This window comes from Helicoverpa zea, chromosome 13 (assembly GCF_022581195.2).
Source record: "Helicoverpa zea isolate HzStark_Cry1AcR chromosome 13, ilHelZeax1.1, whole genome shotgun sequence".
Classification (NCBI taxonomy): Eukaryota; Metazoa; Arthropoda; class Insecta; order Lepidoptera; family Noctuidae; genus Helicoverpa; species Helicoverpa zea.
Window position 1 is genome coordinate 2,599,582 of NC_061464.1, and position 25,819 is coordinate 2,625,400.

A 25,819-nucleotide genomic window follows, 5' to 3' on the forward strand; every position below is an offset into this window, starting at 1 on the left:
GAAGATACCTAGATATACCTACCCTATATAACAAAAATTCTTTAAAGTTATCGCCAGTCATTGAATCAGAAAAGGCTTTGCATGTCTTTTAAATAAAACTCGGCGACAACCTGATATCCCCGGTATTGTTTAATTTTATCGTTATAGTTTTTGTAATCTTTAACTTTTAATACTCTTTCGTTACCTCGTTGTTATTCTCCCTCTCCTTCTCTCCTATCTATTTGCGCTCGTTCTATCAGGTTTTGTTCTAAAAATACAACTTCAAAGAACAATGTCAGACGTCCATAGTAACTTAAGCTCAATAAAAATATTTCATGGACAGTGAAAATTCTTACAGTTTTTTGAGTAGTTTAATGTCAGAAGCTTTTCTATGTTTTCCACTTTTACATTTAACTTCTCAAAACCAAATTATTCAGACATTGTAAATTGGAGGTTATTTATTTTTACAGAGTAAATTAAACAAAAAATATACAGTAATTGAATAGTTTTATTCGTTTTCACCATACTCATTAACATCATCTTCAATTTCGTTATATTCAATTAACAAATCATCAAGAAATTGTGCAGGGAGCCCAATATTGTTTTGGTGCCGAGCCCAGCCCAAATACCATAAAATGGTCATCGTGTGGGAACAGCATCCCACAGTTCGCTTACCAACCTTACAATTACAATAATATTGACAAATTGATTATTCTTCTCTTTTGTTTGAAGGTAGTCAATGTAGATTATCCCGCGTGCATCCCAAAAAACAGTCGCCATAACTTTATTGGCTGACAAACCCACCTTGGCCTACTTTGGTGCCGATTCACCCTTAGAAACACTGTTTTGACTATTGTTTGGTCTCTGGTGTGTTGTGACGAATCCATGTTTCGTCCACTGTTACAAAACGGCGCAAAGACTCCTCCATATTGCGATTAAACAACGCCAAACCTTCCTGTGAAGTTGTGAAACGATTGGGTTTGTGGTTGACTTGAGCAAACGCGGCACCCATCTTGCGGAATGCTTTCTCATGCCCAAGTGATCATTCAAAATTGAAACCACTGAGCCATGCAAGATCCCTACGGCTTCCACAATCTCTTGCACTTTCAATCTTCGGTCGGCCAAGACCATATCGTGAATTTTTTCGATTGTTTCGGGTGAAGAGACCTCAACTGGGCGTCCAGGATGTTCGGCATCTTCAGAGCTTCGCAATCGATGGTGCAGAGTCCCCATAGTATTTATCAAGGTTAGCCTTGGTCTCAGTAATGTTTTTTTTTTTTCGCAAAAAATAATGCTTAATAAGCACACGAAATTCACTTTTTTTCCTCACATTACTGGGCAGTCTGATAAAGATCGCTGTCAAATAAAGTTCAAATTTTGACAGGAGTCAACTGACAGATGCCTGTTGACAGGAATAGTTTTGCTTTTTCAGTAAAGAGGTTAGAAATTCAAAAAGTCACGGACTTATTGACCCGCCCTCGTACCTTCGGGTCTCCCTTCATCTTTCCTGGCCTTATGGAGTTGTTAAATTGCTTTAAATTTTTTAAACAAGAATAGCTTACGTATTTAACAGTATAAGGTTTTGATTTTTTTTGCATTCTTGCAAATAGAAATGTTTTCAGCTGGAACATTTATAACTTGATTTTTTAGTTTTTTTACCTGCTTAATGAATAATCTAACATTAGTCATTAGTCATTAACTACGTTAACACAAATCAGTACTCGGGAGATGGGCACGTTCGTTCTTCTGTTGGTGACGATTCTCCACGAGCCTGCCGTATTAAATTTAATATTTTCATGTAAACTTCTGAACTTTTTTCAGGCCGTACAGCTTCCAGCTCAAAAGCTATAAATGACGCGAAGTATTCATTGCGTGGATCACTTGGTATTTGATCAAAAAAGTTTGCGTATGGCAAGTTTATAAAACCAGTCACATCACCATCTTCTAACTGGGCTTAATGGACATAAATTTGGTTTAGTCCGCGTCGATTTATTTGAAGTATTATTTAAAATAATTTTACGTGGACACAAAATCGAAGGTCACGTAGACCGCGATTCTTCATTACTCGAAATGGCGCACGTCCTCTCCTTCAGAAGCGAAAACAACATCTGGACGTGGACAATTGAACTGCTCAAACCCATCTCGATTCAGGTGAGGGAGGAGGGTTTGGAAATTCTCTCCAGTGGAATTACAGGAGACCCCATGGCTGCTCCGTCACCGTAAGGGGGGTGTTTGGGCGGTAAATGAAACCGACCTCTTTTGTTTTGTATGCTTGTATTTGACAATAACCAAGGTTTAGCAACTTAATTAATGAAAGCAAAGTATATTTCAACAATTACAAAGTGTTCGAGAGTAAAAGTGGTAGTGAAACGTCACCGGAACCCCTCCGCGCACGTCCCCCGCGTAGCTGCGTTCCGTTTCTGTCGGGCTGCGTTCCGGCGTAGACGGGGGGCATCGGCGGGCCCAAGTCCACTGGCAGGTGTGGTGTGACTAGCTATAGTACTGGGTCTCCGGCGTTGTGTTTATCATCGTTTTGATAGAAACACCCTTGGAATAAGTGGAGCTGCAATTTCCCCTTCTTCATCACTATTGTCGGAGTCGTCACTTCCTGTATAATTGATGAGGTCGGAGATATATTCATCTCGCAGATGCTGAGAACGACGAGGTGGAGGTGGAGATTGTTGTAACATCACTAATTAGTAATACTAATTAGTACGTCACTAATATAATAACTTCCGCTATGATCTGTCATCTGTCTTTTTCCATATCCTTGGTATGGGTCGACTATGTAACTGTGGTACAGTGAGTGAATGTGTGTTGTGAAATAAAACTCAAGTAACCCAAGATCAAGGACTTTCATTTATATTACATGGTGTCAGAAGTCAAGAAGAACTCAAGTCAAAAAAGTCGAAGTCTGGAAGACAGTCGGTCGCGAAAATGGACCAGTCGAGTTCCGAGCCATGCGGCGTGGGCGACCATAATGGCGTCCAAGGCCTTAACAGCAAAATAAAATCACTGCAAATTTCGTCAGATTCCACAAATAATAATGCGGAGGCGTGGAAACGCTGGTGGCAGCAGTTGGAGCTGTATTTGTTGGCCACGGGTTTGGATAAGGCACCCGAAAAGCGTAAGATAGCTATCTTGTTACATCTCATAGGTGAAAAGGGCTTAAATATATTCAATACTTTCAACCTCACCATTGAGAAGACCACGCTTGCCGAAGTCAAGTCCAAATTTCAGAATTTTTTTGAGCCCAGAAGGAACATAACCATGTGCCGTCACATGTTCTTCACCAGAAGGCAACAGAAATCCGAGTCGATCGAAGGATTCCTAGCAGATTTGGAGAACAAAAGCCAAGATTGTGAATTTGGAACACTCAGGGAATCGCTCATCAGGGATATTTTCATTGCAAATCTGCATATGGATTTAGCACATGTACGTCAGAGACTACTCCAGGAACCTGATCTGACATATCAGAAGATGCGAGAACTGGCAACAACACTGATCGTCGCACAGCAGGATGCTGAAAAAATTGTCAGTAGTTCCAACGTTGAAAAGTCAGAAAATGTCATGCATCTACGTCGGAGGAGCCGTAGTCGAGGGGATCGTCGACAGCGAGCTTCACCAGTCGGTCAGCAGGGTTCTGGCGCAGGGAAGTCTCCCAACCCTGAAAGGCGCTCGAGGACGTGTAGCCGCTGTGGGCAATCTCACCGCTACAAGTGCCCAGCGCAAGGAGTCAAATGCAGGTCATGTAAATCATTTGGTCATTTTGCTAAATATTGCTTCAAAAATAAAAATATCAGTCATTTAGAGTCGTTTAATTAAATTCATAGTCATAATAAAAATCAAGATTATTTTTTTGGAATTTTGAATAGTCATAGCTCCAGTCAAAGTCATAAGTCTAATTGTCATTTAAAGTCATATAACAGTCACTATAAACATGTCAAGTCAGCAAGCACACATTCACTGCACCACTTGTCTCCACCACCACAATTTACACACATACATAGTCAGTCACAGTCAGGGAATGATTCCGGTGATGACATTGGTGTCATTCCTGAGAGATCTCACCGAGACTCATATTGTCAGTCTGAGAAATTAATTCTCAAGTCATATTTCAATGATGATAATGGTGATAATGTCATGTCTGAGAGGTCTGAAAAGTACCTCGGTGATGAAAGCAGTCACCAGTCTGAGAAATCAATTCTCAAGTCATATTTCAAAGATGATAAGGGTGATAATGTCATGTCTGAGAGGTCCGAAAAGTACCTCGGTGATGAAAGCAGTCACCAGTCAGAGAAATCAATTCTCAAGTCATATTGTCATAATTCAAATAAAAGTTGTGATAGTCAAAGTGGGTATCTTAATGATGAGTACAGACACATGTCTGAGGAATCACCTCACACAATCACAACAGTCACATCACCATATCACAGTCAACAAGTCACATCATCATTTAGTCAGGTCAATACAGTCGAGTCAAAACATAAACATAACATTAACAATAGTAAACAGTCTTGGAACATAAATGTTAAAGTAGGTCATTCACAATTTAATTGTATCATTGATTCAGGAGCTGATCTTAACATAATGTCAAAACAAACTTTTGATTCTTTAAAACGTCAACAAAGTCAAATGTCACTTGTCAAATGTCACATAAATGTCACAGGATTTTGTGGCAAGTCAATACCCATTATGGGAAAAGTCAATATTAAATGCAATTTAATATTAAATAATAACACTGTCAGTGAAAATATAGTATTCATAGTCGCAAATTTGGTATGTCCCAATGTCTTAGGTCTTCCTACTTGTGAAAGGTTAGGAATAATTAAAAGAGTTTTTTCAGTATCTAAACAAAATTTTTGTCAACAAATTCTAACACAATATAATGATGTTTTTCAGGGTCTTGGTTGTCTACCTCCTGTCTGTCACCTGAAACTCAAACCTGATGCAGTACCATGCGTGGATCCTCCCAGGAGAGTACCATTTGCGATGCTTGGAAAGCTACGCGAGGAGTTGGATCGCATGGAGAGCATGCAAGTCATTGAAAAAGTCACTAAGCCTACAGAATGGGTGAATAGCATAGTAATTACGGTCAAAAGTTCAGGTCAGTTACGAATTTGTTTAGATCCTAGAAATTTGAATAAGAATATTATAAGGGAAATTTATCCAATAAAGTCAATTGATGAGATAAGATCTCAATTAGTAGGAGCTGTTTGTTTTTCTCATTTAGATGCATTTTCAGGTTTTTGGATGTTAAGATTAGATGAATATAGTTCTAATTTATGTACCTTTCAAACACCATTTGGCAGATATAAATATTTAAGATTACCTTTTGGCATAAATGCATCATCAGAAATATTTCAAAGAGTTATGATGAATTTGTTTGGTGATTTAGAAGGAGTCTTGATATTCATCGATGACATTCTAGTCTATGGTCCAAGTGAGTCTATACATAATGAGAGATTACATAAAGTAATGCAAAGAGCTCGTCAAGTTAATTTAAAATTTAACAAGTCCAAATGTAAATTTCTAGTTTCTGAAGTCTGTTTTTTAGGTTATGTCTTTAGTAAAGATGGTGCAAGGGTTGACCAAGAAAAAGTAAAAGCAATTGTCAATATGCCTACACCACAAAATGTCAAAGAATTGCAAAGAATATTAGGTATGATCAATTATTTAGGTCCCTTTATTAGCAATTTGTCAGAAAAAACTCAAATTTTAAGAAATCTTTTGAAAAAAGATGCAGTCTGGTCTTGGGATGAAAATCATAATAAATGTCTTAAGAGTTTAATAGATGAAATTACAAAGTCACCGGTTTTAGCTCACTATAACCCCAATATTCCATTAGTCTTGTCAGTAGATTCGTCTAAGTCAGCATTGGGAGCAGTCATTTTACAAAATAATAAACCCATTGCTTATAGTTCAAAAACATTAACCACAACTCAGTCTAGGTATGCTCAAATTGAGAAAGAATTGCTTGCAATTCAATTTGGTTGTGAAAAATTTCATCAGTATGTATATGGTCATAGAGTCACAGTTCATACAGATCATAAACCATTAGTCTACTTATTTGATAAACCATTACATGATGTACCAGCTAGGTTACAGCGAATGATGTTAACTTTACAAAAGTATGACTTGAAAGTCATACATGTCCCAGGTAAACAAATGTTTATATCTGATACCTTGTCTAGAGCTGCCTTAAAAGATTATTATATACCAGAAAATGAGGCAGAAATAACTTGTCATGTCAATTTAATGTATTCAAATTTAGCAGTCACTAAAGACTACAGCACAAAATTGTCACAACATACTAATAAAGATGAAAGTTTGCAATTGTTAAAGAAGTATTATTATGAAGGTTGGCCAAAAAGTAAAAGTAAAGTCAGTCAATTAGTCAAACCATATTGGAATATACAAGCTGAAATTCATGTCGTAAAAGATTTGTTGTTCAAAGGTTCAAAATTGATAGTACCACAGTCTATGTATAAGGAAATGTTGGATAAAATTCATGAAGGTCACCAAGGTATAAACAAATGTCTTAAATTAGCTAGAGATTCTTTATATTGGCCAAACATGTCAGGTGATATCAAAAATTTAGTAGAACAATGTCTTATATGTGCGAAATTCAAACCTTGTAACCAAAAAGAACCATTACAAAATTTTGAGATTAATAAGTATCCATGGCAACAAGTTGGTATTGATTTAATGTATATTGATAACCTTTCTTATTTAATTGTTACAGATTATTATTCTAAATACATAGAGATAGCTTTGTTAAATAAAAATAGTACAGCCAAAAATGTAATTACACATTTAAAGTCTATTTTTGCCCGTCATGGTATACCTTTGTCATTAGTGTCTGACGGTGGACCTCCTTTCCAATCTTTAGAATTCAAGAATTTTTTACATGAATGGGACATAGAACATATTATTACTAGCCCATATCATGCACAGTCAAATGGTCAAGCAGAAAGTTCAGTCAAAATTGTAAAAAATATGTTGAAAAAATGTAAAGAAAATTCGTCTGATCCTTATATAGCCTTATTACAATATAGAAATACACCTAAAAATAATTTACCATCCCCAGCACAACTGTTAATGTCTAGGAATTTAAGAGATAATGTTCCAAAGTCATATAAAAAATTAAAACCAAAGGTTGTAAAATTTAAAGATTACAAAGAATGTGTAAACAAGAATAATGTCAATAAGTCAACATATTATAATAGAAATTCTAAGCCTTTGTCATTGTTGTATCCTAATGATCATGTCTACTTTAAAAGAAAACCAAATTATAATTGGGAACATGCCATTGTCAAGCAAAGGCTGGCAAATAATAGGTCATATGTCATTGAGGATGTCAATGGAGTTAGGTATAGGAGAAATAGAATTCACTTAAGGCATAAGTACTCTCCTATGCTATCCAACTCGTCGTCGTCGTCGTCATCGTCGCAGGGGAGAGAGGATGGTGACAGTCAGAAGGCTGGACCTCAAGAACTCTCATCTCAATCCTCAAGTGGTCAAATTGTCACACGTTCAGGTCGATTTGTAAAGCCTTCTCGTAGGCTAATAGAAGAAATAGATTAAGTATATAATTGTAATCTAAATTAAGTCATAATTAAGTAAAAACCTTTGTCTATCATAACTATGTATAATAAAGTCAATTTTTGTCAAGTCAGTCCATAGTCTTAAGTCTATTGTTTGTCAAGGGTTAATTTAAACTTAACAGGGGGGATGTTGTAACATCACTAATTAGTAATACTAATTAGTACGTCACTAATATAATAACTTCCGCTATGATCTGTCATCTGTCTTTTTCCATATCCTTGGTATGGGTCGACTATGTAACTGTGGTACAGTGAGTGAATGTGTGTTGTGAAATAAAACTCAAGTAACCCAAGATCAAGGACTTTCATTTATATTACAGAGATGGATGCGGCATCGGAGAAGCGGGTAAAGAGCTCAAAGTTGTGATCGTATCCGAATCCTCACATTCCAGAAACCTGGTGAAGGAACAGGGTTGTAGTACTCATAATCTTAAAATCTGTAAAACTTACTTGTATCGACTTACATTGCCGGCGAAGGCACCGAATATAATGCCGGTGATGATGGTGCTACCGATGGCGACACGGGCGCAATGATCCTGATGATGGTGACGCGGGCGCAATCGATCGTGATGATGGTGGTTGGAGATTTGATCTAGAAAAAAAATCAAAATCCAGACGTCTTTGAGTAATCAGTAAACATACATAAAGAAGAAAGATCCCGACGAATTGAGAACCTCCGTCTTTTTGGGAAGTCGGTTGAAATTTAAAACTTGTGAGTAATATGTATAACCAAAATATTACAAATAACACACCATCTTTTCTATATTGGCAGCTCTTCTATATTGAGGATCATGAGGCTAAAAATCAAAAGATTCAATTAATTTAACCAAAATGTTTTTTGAATTAAAAAAAAAAAAAAACAAAAAAGCTAACTAGTCAATAGAGTGCGTGCGGTCCTGGTCGCTCGTGACGGACATTGGAGAGGCCTCCACGCCCCCTGCTACCCCGGCTAGGGCTACCTCGATCAGCACTACCACTACGCTACAACTTCAACCACATGCACCACATCCGCCACCGTTTCCAATCCACCCGTGCACAAGCACATCTCTTCCACGTCTAAGGCCCATAGCACACGGCGTTTTTTAAACGCGCTGACGACGCGCAGAGAACGCGCGTATACACGATTCAAACGAGATTGGATCGCAACCTTGTAACTTAAGCACACGGGGCGATTATAAAACCTGCCTCTTCTGCGCGTATACGCGCAGGTACAGCGGTAAGACGCGCTGTAGTCGCTCGTACCTTTTGCGTTTTGATCAGAGACTCCTCTTCTTCAGTTGTACAATGGCGTCGGTTGAGACAACACTGCTTACTTTGGCTTTAGTACTTCTTTTAAAAAGTAAAAAACGTAAAAAAAAGCGAATTTATTGGATAGATCCATTTACGAGTGAAAAAAGATTGAGTGGTCATTATCATACAACTTTTAAAAAATTGGTAATACATAGAAGATGGAAGAAATTTTATAATTGTTATCGAATGTCATATTCGTCATTCCAAGAACTTCTTTTGATTCTAAAACCTGAGTTAACTCGTCAAAATACAGCAATGAGATCATGTATATCGGCAGAAGAACGTTTGCTCATCACATTGAGGTAAGAAAACAACTAGTATTTATTTATTTATTTATTGTTCTGTTACATTTTTAAATCAATCGTAAAATGTTATAAGTGCACTTAGATTATGAATAAGAGAAAAAGATTTATTCAATATCATCATACATGTCAGATATGATATCGGAGTCATTTGTAACCGATTCATTGCTATCTAAATTTTGAAGTGAACTGACAGATTCGTTTCTTGGCGCTGATTGATTACTTGGATATTGTGGTTGAAATTCAGACTGATATCCAGATTCAGACTGATATCCAGACTGGTATCCATACTGATGTTCATATTGAAATGCACCTTGGTATCTATTTTCATTCAATATTCTCGATGAGTGTCCCATATTTTTATATTTACGAATTAAATTTATCATATCAGCTTTGGCCTCTAACTTAAATTCCTCTTTGATAGCAGAAAAATCTTTAGCTAACGAAATTAAGAACAGTATGTCGGGATTTTCAGATAAAATTGTATTATTCGCTTCCTTAGACTGTTTGAGATTTGCTGTCAGTGCTTCATACAATTTGTCTTGTGGGTCTTCATGTTTTGGAGTCTTTTTAGACTTCTTTGGTGAATGTGGTTTTTGAAAATCACAGTCTTGGTTATTCCCCAGTGCTGCATCATCATTTTGACTTGGAGATCTTATTTCGTAAAGCGGGTCTAAAAAAGTTAGCAAATTGGAATATATGTAGGGTCTTCTAGGTTTAGCTCCAGATCCACTGGAACAGTTATTGTTCTTCGCCTTGTCTCTTTTATAAGCGTCCTTAATGCTCTTCCATTTTCTTTGAAGTTCAATGACTGAAAACAATAATAATGTAAATAGTTTAGTTATTTATTAGGTTAATTTTAATTCATTTGAAATAAGTAGTTGTAGGTTAATTTTAATTAAATATGTAAAATTTACGATAACAAGAGAAGCTTTAAAAATGTTATTCTTTTCAGGTATTTAGCTACGGGTTGCTATTTCTCAGATATTCACTATGACTTTAAGTGTGGACAAACGACGGCAGGCATCATAGTCCGTGAAACAGTGAAAATAATATGGGATAAATTAAAAAACATCTGTATGCCAGAACCAACCGAGGAATCACATCTAAAAACTGCTGAAGGATTTATGAAATACGCAAATTTTCCCAATCTACTTGGGGCTATCGATGGGAAACATATCAGAGTTATAAAACCTCAACATAGTGGATCAGAGTATTTTAATTATAAAAAATATTTTTCCATCGTATTGCTTGCAATATGTGACGCAAATTACAGATTTATCGATATAGATGTCGGATGCTATGGAAAGGCTGCAGACTCAACAATAAATGAATGTAGTGAATGGACCAAAAAGATAAGGCAAGGAAATTATAATATACCAAATGCGAGACCAATATCTAATAATGGAGTGCCAATACCATTTACGTTTGTTGGAGATGAAGGCTTTGCATTATCTCAACATTTACAGAGACCTTACGCTGGAAAAATCTTGCCACGAGAGAAAAGAATATATAATTACCGCTTGACACGTGCCAGACGATACATTGAATGTACATTTGGTATATTAAGCAACAAATTTAAAATCTTTAATCGGCCACTGAACGTTAGCGTGGACTTCAGTGTGGCTATTGTGAAAGCCTGTTGTGTACTGCATAATTTCATACGTGAACGTGACGGTTATAATTTTCATAATTCTTTGAGTATAGTTGGTTTAGAAGATCCTCCTGAAGATGCAAGTTTGATTTCGATTGGTGCAAGACGGTCACAGGGACAATTAAGCGGAACTATGATACGAAATATGTACGCTGATTATTTTATTAGTGATGAAGGTGCAGTACCATGGCAAGATTCTAAAATTTAGGGTACCTACCAGTAGCGTAGGGTGAAAAAAAAGAAAAGTAAAGCCAGCACAAAAAAAAGTTTACCGCGTCAATAAACAAGACGTCATTAAATTACTTACATAAAAGTTCTCATCAAGACGAATCAAACGAGCCCAAACTTGATGGAATTACTTTGTTTTATTACGAAGATCCTATAGCCGACTTCCAGCTCCATCGTCAGACCCTGGAAACTGTCTGAAGACAAAGTACTCATCAAGACAAATGAAACGAGCCCAAACTCGACGGAATTACGTTGCTTTATTACAGAGATCCCATGGCCACCCTCCAGCTCCATCATGAGACCTTGGAAACTGTCTGAATACAAAATACTCATCAAGACAAATGAAACGAGTCCAAACTCGATGGAAGTACATCGCTTTATTACTGAGTTCCTATGGCCACCTTCCACCTCTATCATCAGATCAGTTCTACGTCATACATCATCATAATATTCCACTGTCATGCGATTTACACATTTATGCAAAATTTCAGCTTAATTGGAAACCGACAAGTGGGTCAAATTTAACTTACAACATTATATTGCAACGGACAAATGAAACGAAATAATATTCTTATAATAAAGATTGTAAGCTATCACAGATCGGCTTTACCCGGCTCATATTATCGACAGTGTTTGCATGTGGTAGTAATGTGTATGTATGCGTGAATCGCATACATTTCAAACATTTGAATTCCCATAAATATGAGCGAGTAAAATCGGCACGCGTAAAATAATATACGTGTGCGTTTGCGCGATTCAAATACATTGCGTATTTTGTATTCAGCTTATTGAAGAATATTTTGTGAAAGCGTGTAATGCAAGGTGACCGTTTGTGGCAGGTTCCTGCCATTTTGACAGATTAATTAAGGACAAAAAAAGCCTGGCATAGATTAATAATTTATATAATTAATTTACTGAGACTCTCAGTAAATTAATTAAATAAATTCTGCCAACTGCCAGGGTTTTTTTGTCCTTAATTAATCTGTACAAAATGGCAGGAACCTGCCACAAATGGTCACCCTGGTGTAATGTAATTATATTGTTTGCGATAATTACGTAGATTAGTCGAATAGATTTTTGTAAGACTAGGGCTCAGTGAAGCTATTGTTGTAAATATAAAAAAAATACATATACCTATTAGAATCTGCCAAGGGAAGCCGATGGGAATCGTGTTGTATGGAGGCTACGCCACTGGTACCTACCTAATTACATGTTCTACTGTTTTACTGTTCTATGTACCGTCGCACTATAAACTATAATAAATTATTTTTAAATAAATATAAGAAATCTTACCTGCCAGGTTTTTTTCCTTACTGGTTTTTTCATTAAAATTGTTATAAAAAATTTGGCACAATTCATCCCAAGCATTTCTTTTTAACACTTTGTTTGAATATTCGGGCAGTAGTGAATTCCATGTAGCTGGACGATTGTTTATTTCTGTTATAAAGCGGTCGGTGTCGAAGGGTTCCATTTTAAACGAGATACACGCGCAGCACACAATAAACCATTATTGCAACTGAGGCGCGGGCGCAGTGGTGGACCCCCACCCCCTCTGCCCTACTCCGCTCCTTTGTACGCGCGTTTGTACCGCTTCAAATGCGCGTATACGCGCTTCATGCGCGCGTTTCTATTATCAATGCAAACGCAACAATTAGCGTTTACAGCGCCGAAGAAGCGCGTTCCTGAAACGCGCGTTATCAGCGCATTTAAAAAACGCCGTGTGCTATGGGCCTAAGACCGCGGATGCGAGGACGTCTTGTTTCACTTAGAACATAAAAATTAATTGCATGCAAATTAATGATTTTTAAAGCAGAAACTCACAAATAAATAAAAGCAACAAAACCAAAAACAAAAGCATAAATAAATTTAAAAAGTTCAAAACATCCATCACCAAACAATAAAAAAAAAGTCTTTTCATGCCAAAATTATATCTTGTGAGGTCTTATTCATACTTGTCGATCTTCGGAACAAAAATGACGTCTAGTGTCACTGACCTCAAATTTCGCATCTGTTGATCGAGCTCCTAGAATCCGCTTAGGTTAAGTATGTTTTTATTTGAACACTATACAAAATCCACACGGTATTTTTTATAATAAAAGCTTAGAAACTCGAGGGAAATGCTGTCACGAAAGCCTCGGTCTTGTCTTCATTACATCACCATCTCTAAAATATTGTCGCATAGGTTTTGAAGAATCATAAAATTCATCTTTTAAAATGTCTGCATCTGGTTTTGTGGCTGCATAATGGCCCAGTACATCAATGAGGGTTTTCGAAAATGGCGTCCACGAGGTGGCAGCACCGAGACGTCAGGTCCAGGTACCTGTCAAAACACATACACGATTTATATTTTTCGATCATTTTTTTGGTTTATTTATTCTTAAAAACGTTACAAACGGAATATTGTTTTCCAAAATGCCACAGTGTTGTGCAGTGCCTATGTGTGCAAATAAAAAAGGAGGACATAAGTTCCCTACAAAAGATAAAAGCCGATTAAAACAGTGGCTTGTAGCCATTCGAAGAGATAAATTTACTCCAACGAAAAATAGCCTCGTTTGCAAAAGCCACTTCACAGAGGACGATTACCAGCTACCGAAGGACTCAGTATTAGAAAAACGTAAGAATATGTTGTACTTATTTATAATGATAAACTTTAGTTAAGTCACCTTGATTATGTCTGTGCGCGACTAACCTTCAATGATGTAGTGCAAACGTTTTTTAGTACTTGCCTTATCAAAAATTACTTCATTAAAACATTATATTTATTGAATTATTATTTCAGCCAGACCTGTGTTGAAAAAATGTGCAGTGCCACGTCGATTCCCATGGAATGAAGAAAATTCTAGCTTGCATCAAAAAAAGGAGGAGCGACATCAAAGGCTTTTGGCGCGAAATGAAAGGAAAATTAGTGTCCAAGTACACATAAACAATGAAAAAGAGAAGGATGACACCTTCCTCATGGAAACTACAAACTTTTGCGAAGTAGAAATTGAATTCGAGAAGAAACAGAAAGATATTGGTATCCAATGTGATTTATATGGAAGTGATGATCTCAAAACATTTAAAGAATGTCCTCCAAATGAAAACAAAAAAAAAAAATCTTCAATTGCAAATGTGCTGGATATAACCAATGCGGCCGAAGTACAGTTTTATACTGGTTTCCAAGATTATGAACATATCAAATTCATATTTAGTATTTTTGGAGATGAAGTAAATTGTTTAAAATATTATCCTCAACTGAAAACATTGAAGGTGCCGTTTCTAAACCCTTGTGATCAATTCCTTCTAGTGTTAATTAAATTACGCCGGAACATGCTATTTACAGAACTCGCCTTTCGATCGAAGATTGATAAAACGGTACTAAGTAACATTTTTATAACATGGATCAATTACTTATATTGTAAATTGAAAGAGTTAAATGTTTGGGTGCCAAAACAATGCATAGATAAAAATATGAAATACTATGGCAAGATTAATCCATGCACTGTGATAGTAGATTGCACGGAAATAAAAATAGAGAAGCCCAAAAATCCACTTACACAACAACTTACATATTCCACTTACAAATCAGCAAATACTCTAAGGCCCGGTTCCCACTACGCCGGACCGGCAGATCTGCCGCGCCGGTAAATCTGCCGGAAGGGCTAGTGGCTGTACAATTTATATGAAGCTATTCACATTATCCCGGGTCCGGCATTTTTGCCGAGCCCGGCATTTTTACCGAGCGTTTTGTCACTACGAATTGCCGGCAGAACGACCGGGCCCGGAGTAATGTGAACGAGTTTGTGCCGGTATCTGTCCCCCGCTCGCCCCGCTCGTGCTCCCCTCGCCCTGCCCGTGTTCCACTCACGTCATTCGGCTCGCATTTTCTGGTAAAAGTAGACGTTTAGCATGGATATTCAAGCAGAAACTTTAATTACGCTTGTCCAAGAGAGACCTGTTCTGTGGGATAAGACCGAGGACGTCTATAAAGACAAAAACTTAAAGTTAGCAGCATGGCGTGAAGTATGTTTAATACTGAAACCAAACTTCGATGAACTGGATGAAAAAGAAAGAAAACAGTACGGTGAGTTTTTAATGTTTTATTGATAAAATGTAAATGCATTGATAAATTTTATTTTATAGCTGCTGCCTGCCACGGAACGGAACCAATATCCGAAACAAAATAATTAGTAAATGATGTCCGTATAGCGTTGGCATTAGGGCCACCTCGACTTGACACATTCCGATTCATGGGTGTCGTTTCTTGTTCTTGTCTATGTTCTATATTTTGGTAACTTTCAAAATTTATACCATCTTTTTCTCTTACAAAATTATGTAAGACTGTACAAGCTTTAATTACTTGAATTGCTGTGTCTACGTTCAGATCTATAGCTCGATGGATTATTCGCCACTTATTTGCCAGAATACCAAAAGCGCACTCAACATACCTTCTTGCTCGACTTAGTCTATAGTTAAAAATCTTTTTATCAGTATTCAAATGTGTACCTCCATATGGACGTAGGAGATTAGGTGTTAAAGCAAAGCCTTCATCGCCAATAAGTATAAACGGTAATTCTTCGTGCAAGTTTTCATGAAGCGGTCTAGGCTTTGGTACATTTAAAGTACCATCATTGATCTTTTGCCAAAATGTACTATCCTTTAATATTAAATTCTTCGTGCAAGTTTTCATGAAGCGGTCTAGGCTTTGGTACATTTAAGTACCATCATTGATCTTTTGCCAAAATGTACTATCCTTTAATATAGTAGAATCGCATTCCTTGCCATATGAGCCCACACTAATAAAAATAAATCGGTACTCTGAATCGACAACTGCCATTAATACAAAAGAATAATACTCCTTGTAATTAAAGAACATAGAACCACTCTTGGCTGGTTTCAAAATTCTGATATGTTTGCCATCTACTGCTCCAAGACAGTGAGGAAAGTTGGCTTTTCTTTCGAATCCTGAAACGATGTCCTCCCATTCTCTCTCAGTATCAGGCAGCTTAAGGAAATCTGTCTTTAGGTTTTCCCAAATGACGTGGGTCATTTCTTTTATTAGTTTACTTATTGTCGAAACGCCTACTCTGTATGAGTAATGTATTTCTTTGAATGAACATCCTGAAGCTAAATATCTGAAAAAAAAAGTATTTTTTGTTAATACATTATTACTTTATACGTCACCAAGAAACAAATTGTATTGTTTTATGATATTTTTTTATTGATTTCAGGAAAACAGGTTTCAACTAAATGGAATAATATACGAGATTCGTGGCTTAAGACAGTAAAGAAACAAAAAGATGAGTCTAAATCTGGATCTTCGGCCAAAAAGACACGAAATTATTTATATCACGAGCAATTAATGTTTGTGAAAAAAGTCTCCGAACCTCGACCACCACATGAGTCAGTTTCAAAAAAAGCAAGAACCGAGACTGAAGTAGGCATGGAATCAGATTTTCGTTCACCTTTAATTAAAGATAAAAGAAAAATTGATAATAAAGAGGTAAATGACAGGATGGTAAAGTTTTTGGACTCCAGAATAAACCCAGAAAAGGAAAACCATCATCTGTCTTTCTTCAAAGGCATTATACCAATCTTGAACACTTTAACTATCGAAGAGACTTTAGAATTTCAAGCTAGCGTCATGACAATGTTGCAAAAAATTAAAAGTAGGAATAATGAGAGACCAAATTACGGACATTGGCGTGATTCATATAATCAGATGACCGGACCAGATCAGTATTCTGGATACTACACACATAATAGCGTCAATCAACAGGCAACACCTACGCAAGATCAACACCACCCTGGATACTCTACGCAATATAATAGTAGCAATCAACAGGCAACAACATCTATACCATCAACTTCATCTCAGTCATCGAATCCGATTCCAGCTTCGCCATCAGCATCTAGTAATCATTCCATACATTCCCAAGACTCAGATTACTTAGATTTTGAAGGGTTTTAAGTTTGAGTACAAATAAATACATAAATAAGTTATTTGCATTTTTAATTCATAATGATTATCAAATACATACACCCTCCCACACACACACATTATATATATTCACATTCATACATAGCAAACATTCATTCATTAATTCAGTCTTAAGTAGGTACCTACGTCAAAACTATTATTACGCAATCTAGTGCATAAAATAATCTTACCTTAGACATATGGCTAATCTTTGTTCTGGGCAAATACATTCTCTGAAACTTGTATCTCGTACTCTTATGTCTAGTCGTCCCAGTAAATCGTCAAAAGTGGTTGCTGTCATTCGAAAATAATTGAAGAACTTTGATTCGTCTCTTCTAAGTTCACCCATTAATGTTTCAAATGTTCCAAGTGAAAATCTTTCCCGTAAAATAGGGTGTACCCAATGTTTTCTTTTATTTTGCCTTCTATTAAGATACCACCACAACACAACAATTTCGTCGTCCATTGTGCGCGCAGGTCCAAATTCAACTGAGGTAAGTACTTGACTGTCTGAATTTCTTCCGGGATCCGATGTAATGTGAACACTCTGTCCGGTGTCCGGTTTCCGGCAGGTCTGCCGGTCCGGCGTAGTGGGAACAGGGCCTAAAAGTTTTAGTTGGGATTTCAGCATCAGGCTGCGTTACATTTGTGTCTGATGCATATGGTGGATCTACGAGTGATCGTGAATTGTTTGAAAAATGTGGACTTATTGATAAACTTGAACCTAATGATATCATTCTTAGTGACCGTGGCTTTAATGTGCAAGACCTAGTGTGCCATAAAGATGTTACAGTTAATGTGCCAGAATTTTTAAAAAATACTGATGGACAATTTGAGACTTCTCAACTGACAAGGTCAAAAAAAATATCTTCAGAACGGATACACGTTGAAAGGGTCATTGGTTTGGCTAAAACTTTTAAGATCTTAAGCGGCAAGTTGGATTCAAAATTGGTGCCTTTAGCAGATAGAATAATATTTGTATGTTTTATGTTAACCAATTTCAAAAATAATATTATAAAGTAAAACATGTTTTTTTCAATTTTATTTTATTTGATGTTGCTTTTACCAGTACTGTATTAAACAAACTTTGTTAAAAATAAAAATAATACAAAATTAAACTTTGTCCTAATTTCTATCACATAGAATCTTACAATATACTATAAAAATATATTAACAATCATACATATTTTTTGCTATCTGTGGCAACATAAATTGAAAAAAGAAAGCTTTTACTTGAGGGATTATAATATTTTGTATAAATGAATCATTTTTTTTAACATTTATTATTTTTTCATCAACATTAGTCCATATAAATAAATCACAACAATCTCTTCCTGTGACAAGTAACTGCGTTTGGATTTGGTAATAATAGTTGCTTGTTTCTTTCAGTTGCAAATACTCCGAATCGCGCTCTAAATGGAAATAATTGTTGGATCCAATCATTTCATCCTTTATGGAATATGGACATTTAACTTCTAAAATTTTGTTATCTCCAATTAATCCATCAGGAGAAGCGCCAATGAAAGGGTACTGCACGGAAACATATAAACCACAGCGTTCTACTTTTTTCCAGTTTTCCCCTCATATGCTTCAATTGCTGTGGTTTCCATAGACTTGCCCCATTCTAAGGCCATGCTTACTATTTTCTTATTACATATAAGGCTTTGTGCATACTTTTCTTGGTCCTTTTTAGCAGTAAATTTACAAATCTCACCGACTCTTGAAGCAGTCACTCGAAAAGATCGTTCTGTATACCATAACTTTGACTTCGTCTGATTTTTAGTTTTCTTTTCAATTTCCTTTGCTGAGTCAGTAGTTACCTGTTAGGGGCAAAGGATAATGAAAGTATGAAGGTATAAACTTAAACAAACATCTATAATCCCTATGCTAGTGCAATCAATATTGATGATTACATAATATACTAAATAATAAAAAAATCTAGTAGCTACAACTTCTCATGATTCACCACCTCGCTTGCAACAGTACAGTCAATAAGATTGTACAAGTCGTAGCTACTATAATGAATAAATTCATCTAGAATAAATGGCTTACAGATATTTTATTAAGAATAAGTTGATGATGTAAAGGAAAAGGTAGGTAATCATGGTCATGTATCACATCTTGCATGTTAGCACTGTCCAAAATTCCACATAATCCTATTCTTTTTTGTGACAATGAGCAGTAGTTAATGACTTTATTTCTAACTGTTGCAGCCCATTCTTTTCCCTGACTGATAGAGGACTGTGGTCTTGGATCATAGCACGTACTTCTTTTATATTTTTTGCAAACATTATATTCTGCTATTTCATATGAAAGGTTCTCTGCTTTTTTCGGCGAAACATCAAGTTTATTTTTTTTAGGTACATGCCATACTTGTTTTTTTTGTGTTGGAGTCATTTTAATGAACCATTTATTCTGCTCTCGGAATTTGAGTATAGCATAGCACAAAACTGACACATGCTTGCAAATGGCTTTTGGTCCTTTCCCTGCTACACATTCACACACCGATTGTATAATAGATCCACTTCCATTACATATGGCAATTGAAGCAAAATAAGTGAGGGCTTTTGTATTTTCAGAATGGACTTGACCTTTGAAAAATATATGTGTACTAGTATTTGCGGTCACTAATGCGAGTAGGTAGTTATTTTGCAGCATATTATAACCTCTTCTGTGCACTGCAGAATAATCTGACATTCCTATGCTGTCTTTATACAATTCAAGGAAATACGTATTTATGTTAATAATGTCAAAATTGGGTAAAACTGTTGTTGAATCCACACTTTTGTATAACTTTTCTTCTGGCCATTCTATTACATAATTAATCTCACTTGAGAGATTAGAATTATCATTTTTATTTGATTTGAAGCTGTTGTTTCTGTCATAGTCATTTAGCCTGGAATATATAATATACATTAATCAACAACAACTCACTAAAACACAAATAACTTCAATTTAGTAGTTAAAAAAAATCAATCAAATTGTGGAAACAAATAGAAGTAGATTATGTTTACCTTTCAATGAGCTTTTCTTTAGTACCAGTAACTTTTGCGCCTCTCTTTTTGAGCTCAATCTTTAGTTCGGCAACCTTTCTTTGGCCGTAATCCATAATAAAATCAATAACACTTCCAAATACATAAAATTTTACTAAAATAATAATACGTTCGGTAAGAATCTGTGCTATCTGACAGCTGTTTGGACCTGACGCATACGAAGCGCCGCCTGGCGGCAGAAAAAATTTCAAAAACCCTCATTATATAGCCATCACAACCTACTATAATGAACGGTTTGACAAGGTTCCTATATTTATGGAGGGAATATGATTTCTTTTGGTATGCATAATTACTACTCTTCTGAACATAAATATATGTTCCAACCATTAAAGTGATTGCCTTTCTATCCTCCATATTAGTCCCAGGGTTTCCAAACAAAGACTCAGGAATATATAGGTTTCTTGCTGCCAATGTTGTAACCCTATGTATGTGCTGGCACAAAGCATTCCTTTGTAATCTCTCCTGCTTTGGCAACAAGTCTTGAGAGAGTACTTCTTCAAATTTTTAATAATGAAGAGATTCTTTCGTCCGAGTCTCCTGTTCTGAGTTTCATTAAATAAGCGCCAAGTGATGTAGCACGTTTTTGAAAATCAGGGAGTTCTGCTTCGAGTTCTCTGAATTGCTCTTTCGTGCGTCTCAGCCAATACCACACTAGATAGTCATCAATTTGCTCAATATTTTCAAAATCTAAAGTGTGGTTTTCATTTTTCAATAACTCTCAAAAGTCTTCTATGTGAGCTGCTGTGAAACTTCGGTTAACGTTTTCAACTTCGAAGAGTTCTAAACATGACTGCCTTGACAAATGCAATCCAAACGACAACTCGGCGGTATATGTATAGTACTTGTGATCTTTAAAGACCCTCACCCTTAATACAAAAGGAACTACTCGCTGTGAAGTACTATTACATAGCAGAAATATACATCTGTTATGTGTAACTGGTGCTCTAGAGTATTTTGGTTGTTCTTTCAATTTGTTGTGAAACTGGATTGACACAGGTAATAAATCATTGACAGCTGTGGCGTTTGCTGCTCGGTAGGAGCCTTTAAAAAATATCTCATTCTACTATCGTCATGATTTTCTAACGTTTCCATAAACTTAATCATTTTCTTATCTACAGGATTTATTTCTTCGTTTTTCTTTCTTTCGTTGACATTAGTAACTTCAGTTTTTTTTTCTTCCATCATGTTTGATCCAAATTGGGCTGACCGTGGGGTATTTATGTACTGGTTTTACACTTGCTCCAGATTTCGATTCACGTATATTTTTGTCGCATTTCATCCACGCATCTCTTGTATTCTTCCATTTCTGAGGTATTATTTTACCTGAAACAATAAATATTAATTAATAATCCAAGTTGTGACATCTTTAAAGTAGAATCCCACCTAGTAGATACATCCTGAAGTACCATTCTTGGGATTGCAATATTATTTTGTTTTTGGTATATTAGTAACTTTTAAAATAGCTAGCCCACCATAACCATCTGACCTATCCTTTCTAAAAGTATTGTATGTACTCACATTTAAGTGCGTATCCAATTCTAACCAAGTTTCCGATACTAGTGCTATATGTACTTTTTCTTGTGCAAGTAAAAGTTCGAATTCGTTACGTTTAGGCAACAAACTACGTGCATTCCACTGTACAATATTAAGAGATAACATATTTCTATTATCATTAGCCATTATTAAACATAGATATTATTCTTTTCCATACATCATCACTTCTAAACACTTTAAGAATTAACTTACTAAATACGTCAAAGATAGTTTTAGCTAATTCTTGAAATCCTACACCAGATAACTTAACTGTACTGGATCGTAAAACAGAAGCTGCCAAAAAAATCATCAGTCAAGAGAAGGTAAAAGATTGGCAGAACTATTGCAGTAGTGTAAATGAACAAACATCTAGTTCTGAAATGTGGAAGCGTATGGGATGGATGAAGGGACGTGCATCCCCCAGGTCATCTGTTCCAAACGAACACAAGCTCGATCTTCTGAGTAGTCTTGTGTAACCGTTCCACGACAACCCTAGGCTGTAAAAATTTTCGTTTTTCCTAAATTATAACTACAATCGGCTTCCCTGAGGGGGAAGGGGTTGCGCCCCTCCTGTTCCGCGCAACCCTGTAGAGCTCGTCTCCTTACTGGTCACTCTTCCACCGATATTGTATGTGGAAATGTATCAGTGCTATCCCGACTTATACAAGCTAGGGGATAGGACTGGAAAGGAAGACAATGAAAGAGAGCAGCGTACAAACACTGGGTAGTGACAGGGTATGTTTGTAAAGCAAATAGTGATAATGGAGGATTAAGGAATGGAAAGGACCTACATTATGTATTATACAGATGAGTACAACGCCGTTTCTGATAATCCAGTTGAAATATAAGTCATTCTTAATGGAAGGACATTTCCAATAAGACAGTATATAAAATAAGTATGGTACTGTAATATCGCCTCTTGTGAATCTATTAATCAAACAGCCGTAACTCACAAAATGTCTTGCATGTGCTCCTGAAGCACGCGAGGTCAACCTTCCAGGATTCCCTAGCCATCCCAAGTCGTGACGCTGCGGCTTTCGTGCTTTCACTTCCGTGCGACCGTCCTTGTCTAACAACGGCGTGGCCTACGGCTCGCATAACGTCTGCTCCGTGATATTTGAGTCACGGTCCCTAGCAGTCTATAGGACTGGATATCGTGACGCTGCGGCGCGGCTTGCCGGCACGAGTCGTCTTCATCATACTCCCGTCGAGTCATGGTCCCTAATAGTATTGGTATGATATAGTGAGCCCCCCATCACTGGATGTGAACATCGCGTTCAACAAGTACAACTGTAAGGCATATGCTCGTGACGATCAGTCCGAGAAGTCAAAGATAATGATACGCCTAGGCGTAATTTGATATAGTTTCGTTGGCGTTGTTGTACTTATTCGAGACACGAGTGATAGAGGCATATACTTCGGTAAATCCGAGATGACAATTGTGAGTGTTGGCCGAAGCCCAGTACATTGTACCATTATTTAATGTTAAAGCTGTTGAGTGTGTGAGGGCAGATTGGAACATAGAATGCAAGGTATATAATTGATTCGATCAGCTCGATCACATCATAGTAGAAGTACGCCTAAGCGTCGGTAAGTATTATACCTGCATTGAGAAGGTTATCATGGATACAATGGGTTATAATTTCAGCCTGAGGTAACGTTCATAAACACTCACCCGCACTATCAGCAACACTCACCCAGTCATGCACCATCACTTACTCTTAGATTCACTTGGCTTTCATGACTCACTATTACTTCACAACTTAGCTCTAGCCTCCATGAGGCGTCTCCTAATTTCGGTCAGAGTACTAGCCTACTGCGCGACCTAGGACCAACTGTCCCTGCTTCAGTTCCCTGAAAACCCTTGTGGCCTGCTATCCCTTCCTACATCCTCGCAAGTCCCACCTTCAGCGCTGACTCCACCCTATTCTTAAGGTCCTGTTTCGCGTATTCGTCTATTTGTTATAAGATAGATTTATTAGTCTTTTTGTACATATTCTCAATTGTTCTAAGCATCGCTGTCGGGGTCCGTTTGGGATTTGGCACATGTGCACTTCTATTCAATATTGAGTCCTTTGTCTCAAGGTCCTAATTGCCTTAACGGTTGGCAACGGCTTGTAAGTCCTGCTTAGCAGATGTTTGATTGCTTTGCTGTGAGAAACTTTTAGACACTTAAAATATTTTGTTAAGTATTTATTGCACTCCATGTCAGCCGTCAAATATCCCTATCCATAAAATAGAAAGTTAATGTGTTCTTAAGAGGCCCGTCATCGTGGCGCCTTGTAAAATAAATTAATATGATTTGATAATAATTAGGGCTAGGTGACGACTGTCACACTTGCCCCTGATTACGTCTATCCAAAACCCCAACAGTTTAAATCAAATAATACAGTATTAGAGGACGAATTTACTTTACAAGAAATGATAAACTGCTTTAAACGAAAAGATACAGCCCCTGGCGCTGATGAGATAACATACTCTTTGATATATAATTTATCTCCTGCTATATAGCAGAGAATATTTACTGAATATATACAACCTTATTTTTAGTACTGGGATTATTCCAAAGCAATGGCGGGATATATTGATAACCCCAATACCAAAATTCTCGCCAGACAATACTAGTACTAAATTAAGACCTATTTCCTTAATATCCTGTGTTTGCAAAATTTTCCACTCAATGCTGACAAAGAGGCTTGAGTGGTACATTGAAAAAAATAAGTTGCTGTCTCAGTATACATCGGGATTTCGGAGAGGACAATCTTGCCAAGACTGTTTGGTAAAAGTAGTTAGTCAAATCTACACAGGATTTTCACGTAAAACTCCAACAATAGCCTGCTTTCTTTACATCACTAATGCTTATAATAATGTGTTAATAGATGTTCTGGTAAATATTTTAGATGAAATAGGAATTGGAAAAACGTTTTGCCAATATTTATGGAATTTTCTGAGCGAAAGACATCTTATGATAAGAGATGAAACAGATAAATGCAGATTCTTCATAAGATATACAAACAGAGGGTTGGCTCAGGGAGACCCAATCTCACCCCTACTTTTCAACATATGCACAATTAAGTGCTTTCAAGAAATTAATAACGTTACTATGTGTCAATACGCAGATGACTTTGTCCTATACCGTACGTCTATTAATTTAAGAGAATCCCAGCGCGCACTTCAAACAGCGCTGGATAGATTGTGCTATGTGCTGGATGAGTTAGGATTAGAGTTATCAGCCGCAAAATCAAAAGTGTGTATTTTTAGCAGAGGTTTTAGAAGGAAAATGGTTGAACTTAAAATAAACAGTCACAATTTAGAGACAGTTGATACTTATAAATACTTAGGTGTATGGCTCGATAGGTGTTTGCGTTGGAGTAAGCATATTAACTATATTGTGGAAAAAGTCCAAAGAAACCTTAATTTACTTAAAGTTTTGGCAGGTAGATCCTGGGGATTACATCCTCAACACTTGAGACATATTTATATAGCTTTAATAAGAAGTCGGTTAGACTATAGTTGTGTGGGATTGAATGTTTCTGAACGATTGAGATGTGTGTAAGATGATGGACGTTTCTAAACGAATGAGTGGGAGTAAGAGGGAATGAATGAATGAGAGTGAGGGATTGGTTTGAAAATTGGGATTTAAAGATGGAGGAGCTAAGAGATTAGACGATGTACCTAACGATTTTATGTAAAAAAATAGAAATAAATAGTTTAGATTGAAATTCAACGGTTATTATTGAATCACGCAAGTACTCCACGAACCCTGATCCCCACAGTTTTGGGGGCTCGTCCGGGATCAGTGCTGTGGATACGATTCGTACCGACGAACAAAGACGCCACGTGGAACGCCATTACGCCTCTGCACGCCGCACCGGTTTCCTTCGAAAATTATTACGACGACGACGACGACTAACGAAAACTACGACGCTACGACTACGACGATTTCAAGAGGATGTCGAAGGATACTGATGCCGGTGGTTCACCAGACCACGAGCAGCTCTGGTACACCAAGGACGCCGTTCCATCGTTCAGCGGGCAGGACAAGACGTACCCCGTCTCGAAATGGATTCAAGATATCGAGGATAATAAAGACATATTCCAGTGGTCACCAATACAACAGCTCATCGTCGCCAGGCGCTCGCTTACTGGTACGGCCGCGCTCTGGTTCCGAGCCGAAAAAACCTTCAAGACATGGGACGAGTTGAAAACGGCCA

At 36.9% G+C, this 25,819-nt stretch overlaps 5 protein-coding genes across 5 annotated transcripts; 3 read left to right on the forward strand and 2 right to left on the reverse strand.

Annotated features, from left to right (window-relative positions):
* Positions 1-7,894: 7,894 nt before the first annotated feature.
* Positions 7,895-14,687, forward strand: LOC124636017. The gene is made up of 3 exons (XM_047171977.1): positions 7,895-8,647; positions 12,797-13,674; positions 13,840-14,687. Exons 2-3 carry the CDS (start codon positions 13,320-13,322, stop codon positions 14,685-14,687), a joined length of 1,203 nt encoding a protein of 400 aa, XP_047027933.1. The 5' UTR covers positions 7,895-8,647; positions 12,797-13,319.
* On the forward strand, positions 8,645-12,352 carry LOC124635614 (protein ALP1-like). Its single transcript, XM_047171544.1, has 2 exons — positions 8,645-9,178; positions 10,134-12,352. Exons 1-2 carry the CDS (start codon positions 8,871-8,873, stop codon positions 11,038-11,040), a joined length of 1,215 nt encoding a protein of 404 aa, XP_047027500.1. The 5' UTR covers positions 8,645-8,870; the 3' UTR covers positions 11,041-12,352.
* On the reverse strand, positions 9,195-12,780 carry LOC124635617. Its single transcript, XM_047171547.1, has 2 exons — positions 12,354-12,780; positions 9,195-9,989 (listed from the first exon to the last, which is right to left on the reverse strand). Exons 1-2 carry the CDS (start codon positions 12,529-12,531, stop codon positions 9,286-9,288), a joined length of 882 nt encoding a protein of 293 aa, XP_047027503.1. The 5' UTR covers positions 12,532-12,780; the 3' UTR covers positions 9,195-9,285.
* A 261-nt stretch (positions 14,688-14,948) lies between the features above and the next one.
* On the forward strand, positions 14,949-17,042 carry LOC124636019. The gene is made up of 2 exons (XM_047171978.1): positions 14,949-15,123; positions 16,271-17,042. Exons 1-2 carry the CDS (start codon positions 14,949-14,951, stop codon positions 17,008-17,010), a joined length of 915 nt encoding a protein of 304 aa, XP_047027934.1. The 3' UTR covers positions 17,011-17,042.
* A 585-nt stretch (positions 17,043-17,627) lies between these two features.
* LOC124635615 lies at positions 17,628-21,517 on the reverse strand. The gene is made up of 2 exons (XM_047171545.1): positions 20,034-21,517; positions 17,628-19,915 (listed from the first exon to the last, which is right to left on the reverse strand). Exons 1-2 carry the CDS (start codon positions 20,126-20,128, stop codon positions 19,054-19,056), a joined length of 957 nt encoding a protein of 318 aa, XP_047027501.1. The 5' UTR covers positions 20,129-21,517; the 3' UTR covers positions 17,628-19,053.
* Positions 21,518-25,819: the final 4,302 nt, after the last annotated feature.

What these genes read in the sequence shown, in the direction of transcription:
- LOC124635617 (XM_047171547.1), bottom strand. Translation starts at nt 12,531, where the DNA reads ATGGAACCCTTCGACACCGACCGCTTTATAACAGAAATAAACAATCGT. An exon ending in TAAGGAAAAAAACCTGGCAG is followed by an intron (nt 9,990 to 12,353) that starts GTAAGATTTCTT and finishes TATTGTTTTCAG; the next exon opens with TCATTGAACTTCAAAGAAAA.
- LOC124636017 (XM_047171977.1), top strand. Translation starts at nt 13,320, where the DNA reads ATGAGGGTTTTCGAAAATGGCGTCCACGAGGTGGCAGCACCGAGACGT. An exon ending in GGACTCAGTATTAGAAAAAC is followed by an intron (nt 13,675 to 13,839) that starts GTAAGAATATGT and finishes TTATTATTTCAG; the next exon opens with CCAGACCTGTGTTGAAAAAA.
- LOC124636019 (XM_047171978.1), top strand. Translation starts at nt 14,949, where the DNA reads ATGGATATTCAAGCAGAAACTTTAATTACGCTTGTCCAAGAGAGACCT. An exon ending in AAAAGAAAGAAAACAGTACG is followed by an intron (nt 15,124 to 16,270) that starts GTGAGTTTTTAA and finishes TATTGATTTCAG; the next exon opens with GAAAACAGGTTTCAACTAAA.
- LOC124635615 (XM_047171545.1), bottom strand. Translation starts at nt 20,128, where the DNA reads ATGGATTACGGCCAAAGAAAGGTTGCCGAACTAAAGATTGAGCTCAAA. An exon ending in AAAGAAAAGCTCATTGAAAG is followed by an intron (nt 19,916 to 20,033) that starts GTAAACATAATC and finishes TATATATTCCAG; the next exon opens with GCTAAATGACTATGACAGAA.
- LOC124635614 (XM_047171544.1), top strand. Translation starts at nt 8,871, where the DNA reads ATGGCGTCGGTTGAGACAACACTGCTTACTTTGGCTTTAGTACTTCTT. An exon ending in CGTTTGCTCATCACATTGAG is followed by an intron (nt 9,179 to 10,133) that starts GTAAGAAAACAA and finishes TATTCTTTTCAG; the next exon opens with GTATTTAGCTACGGGTTGCT.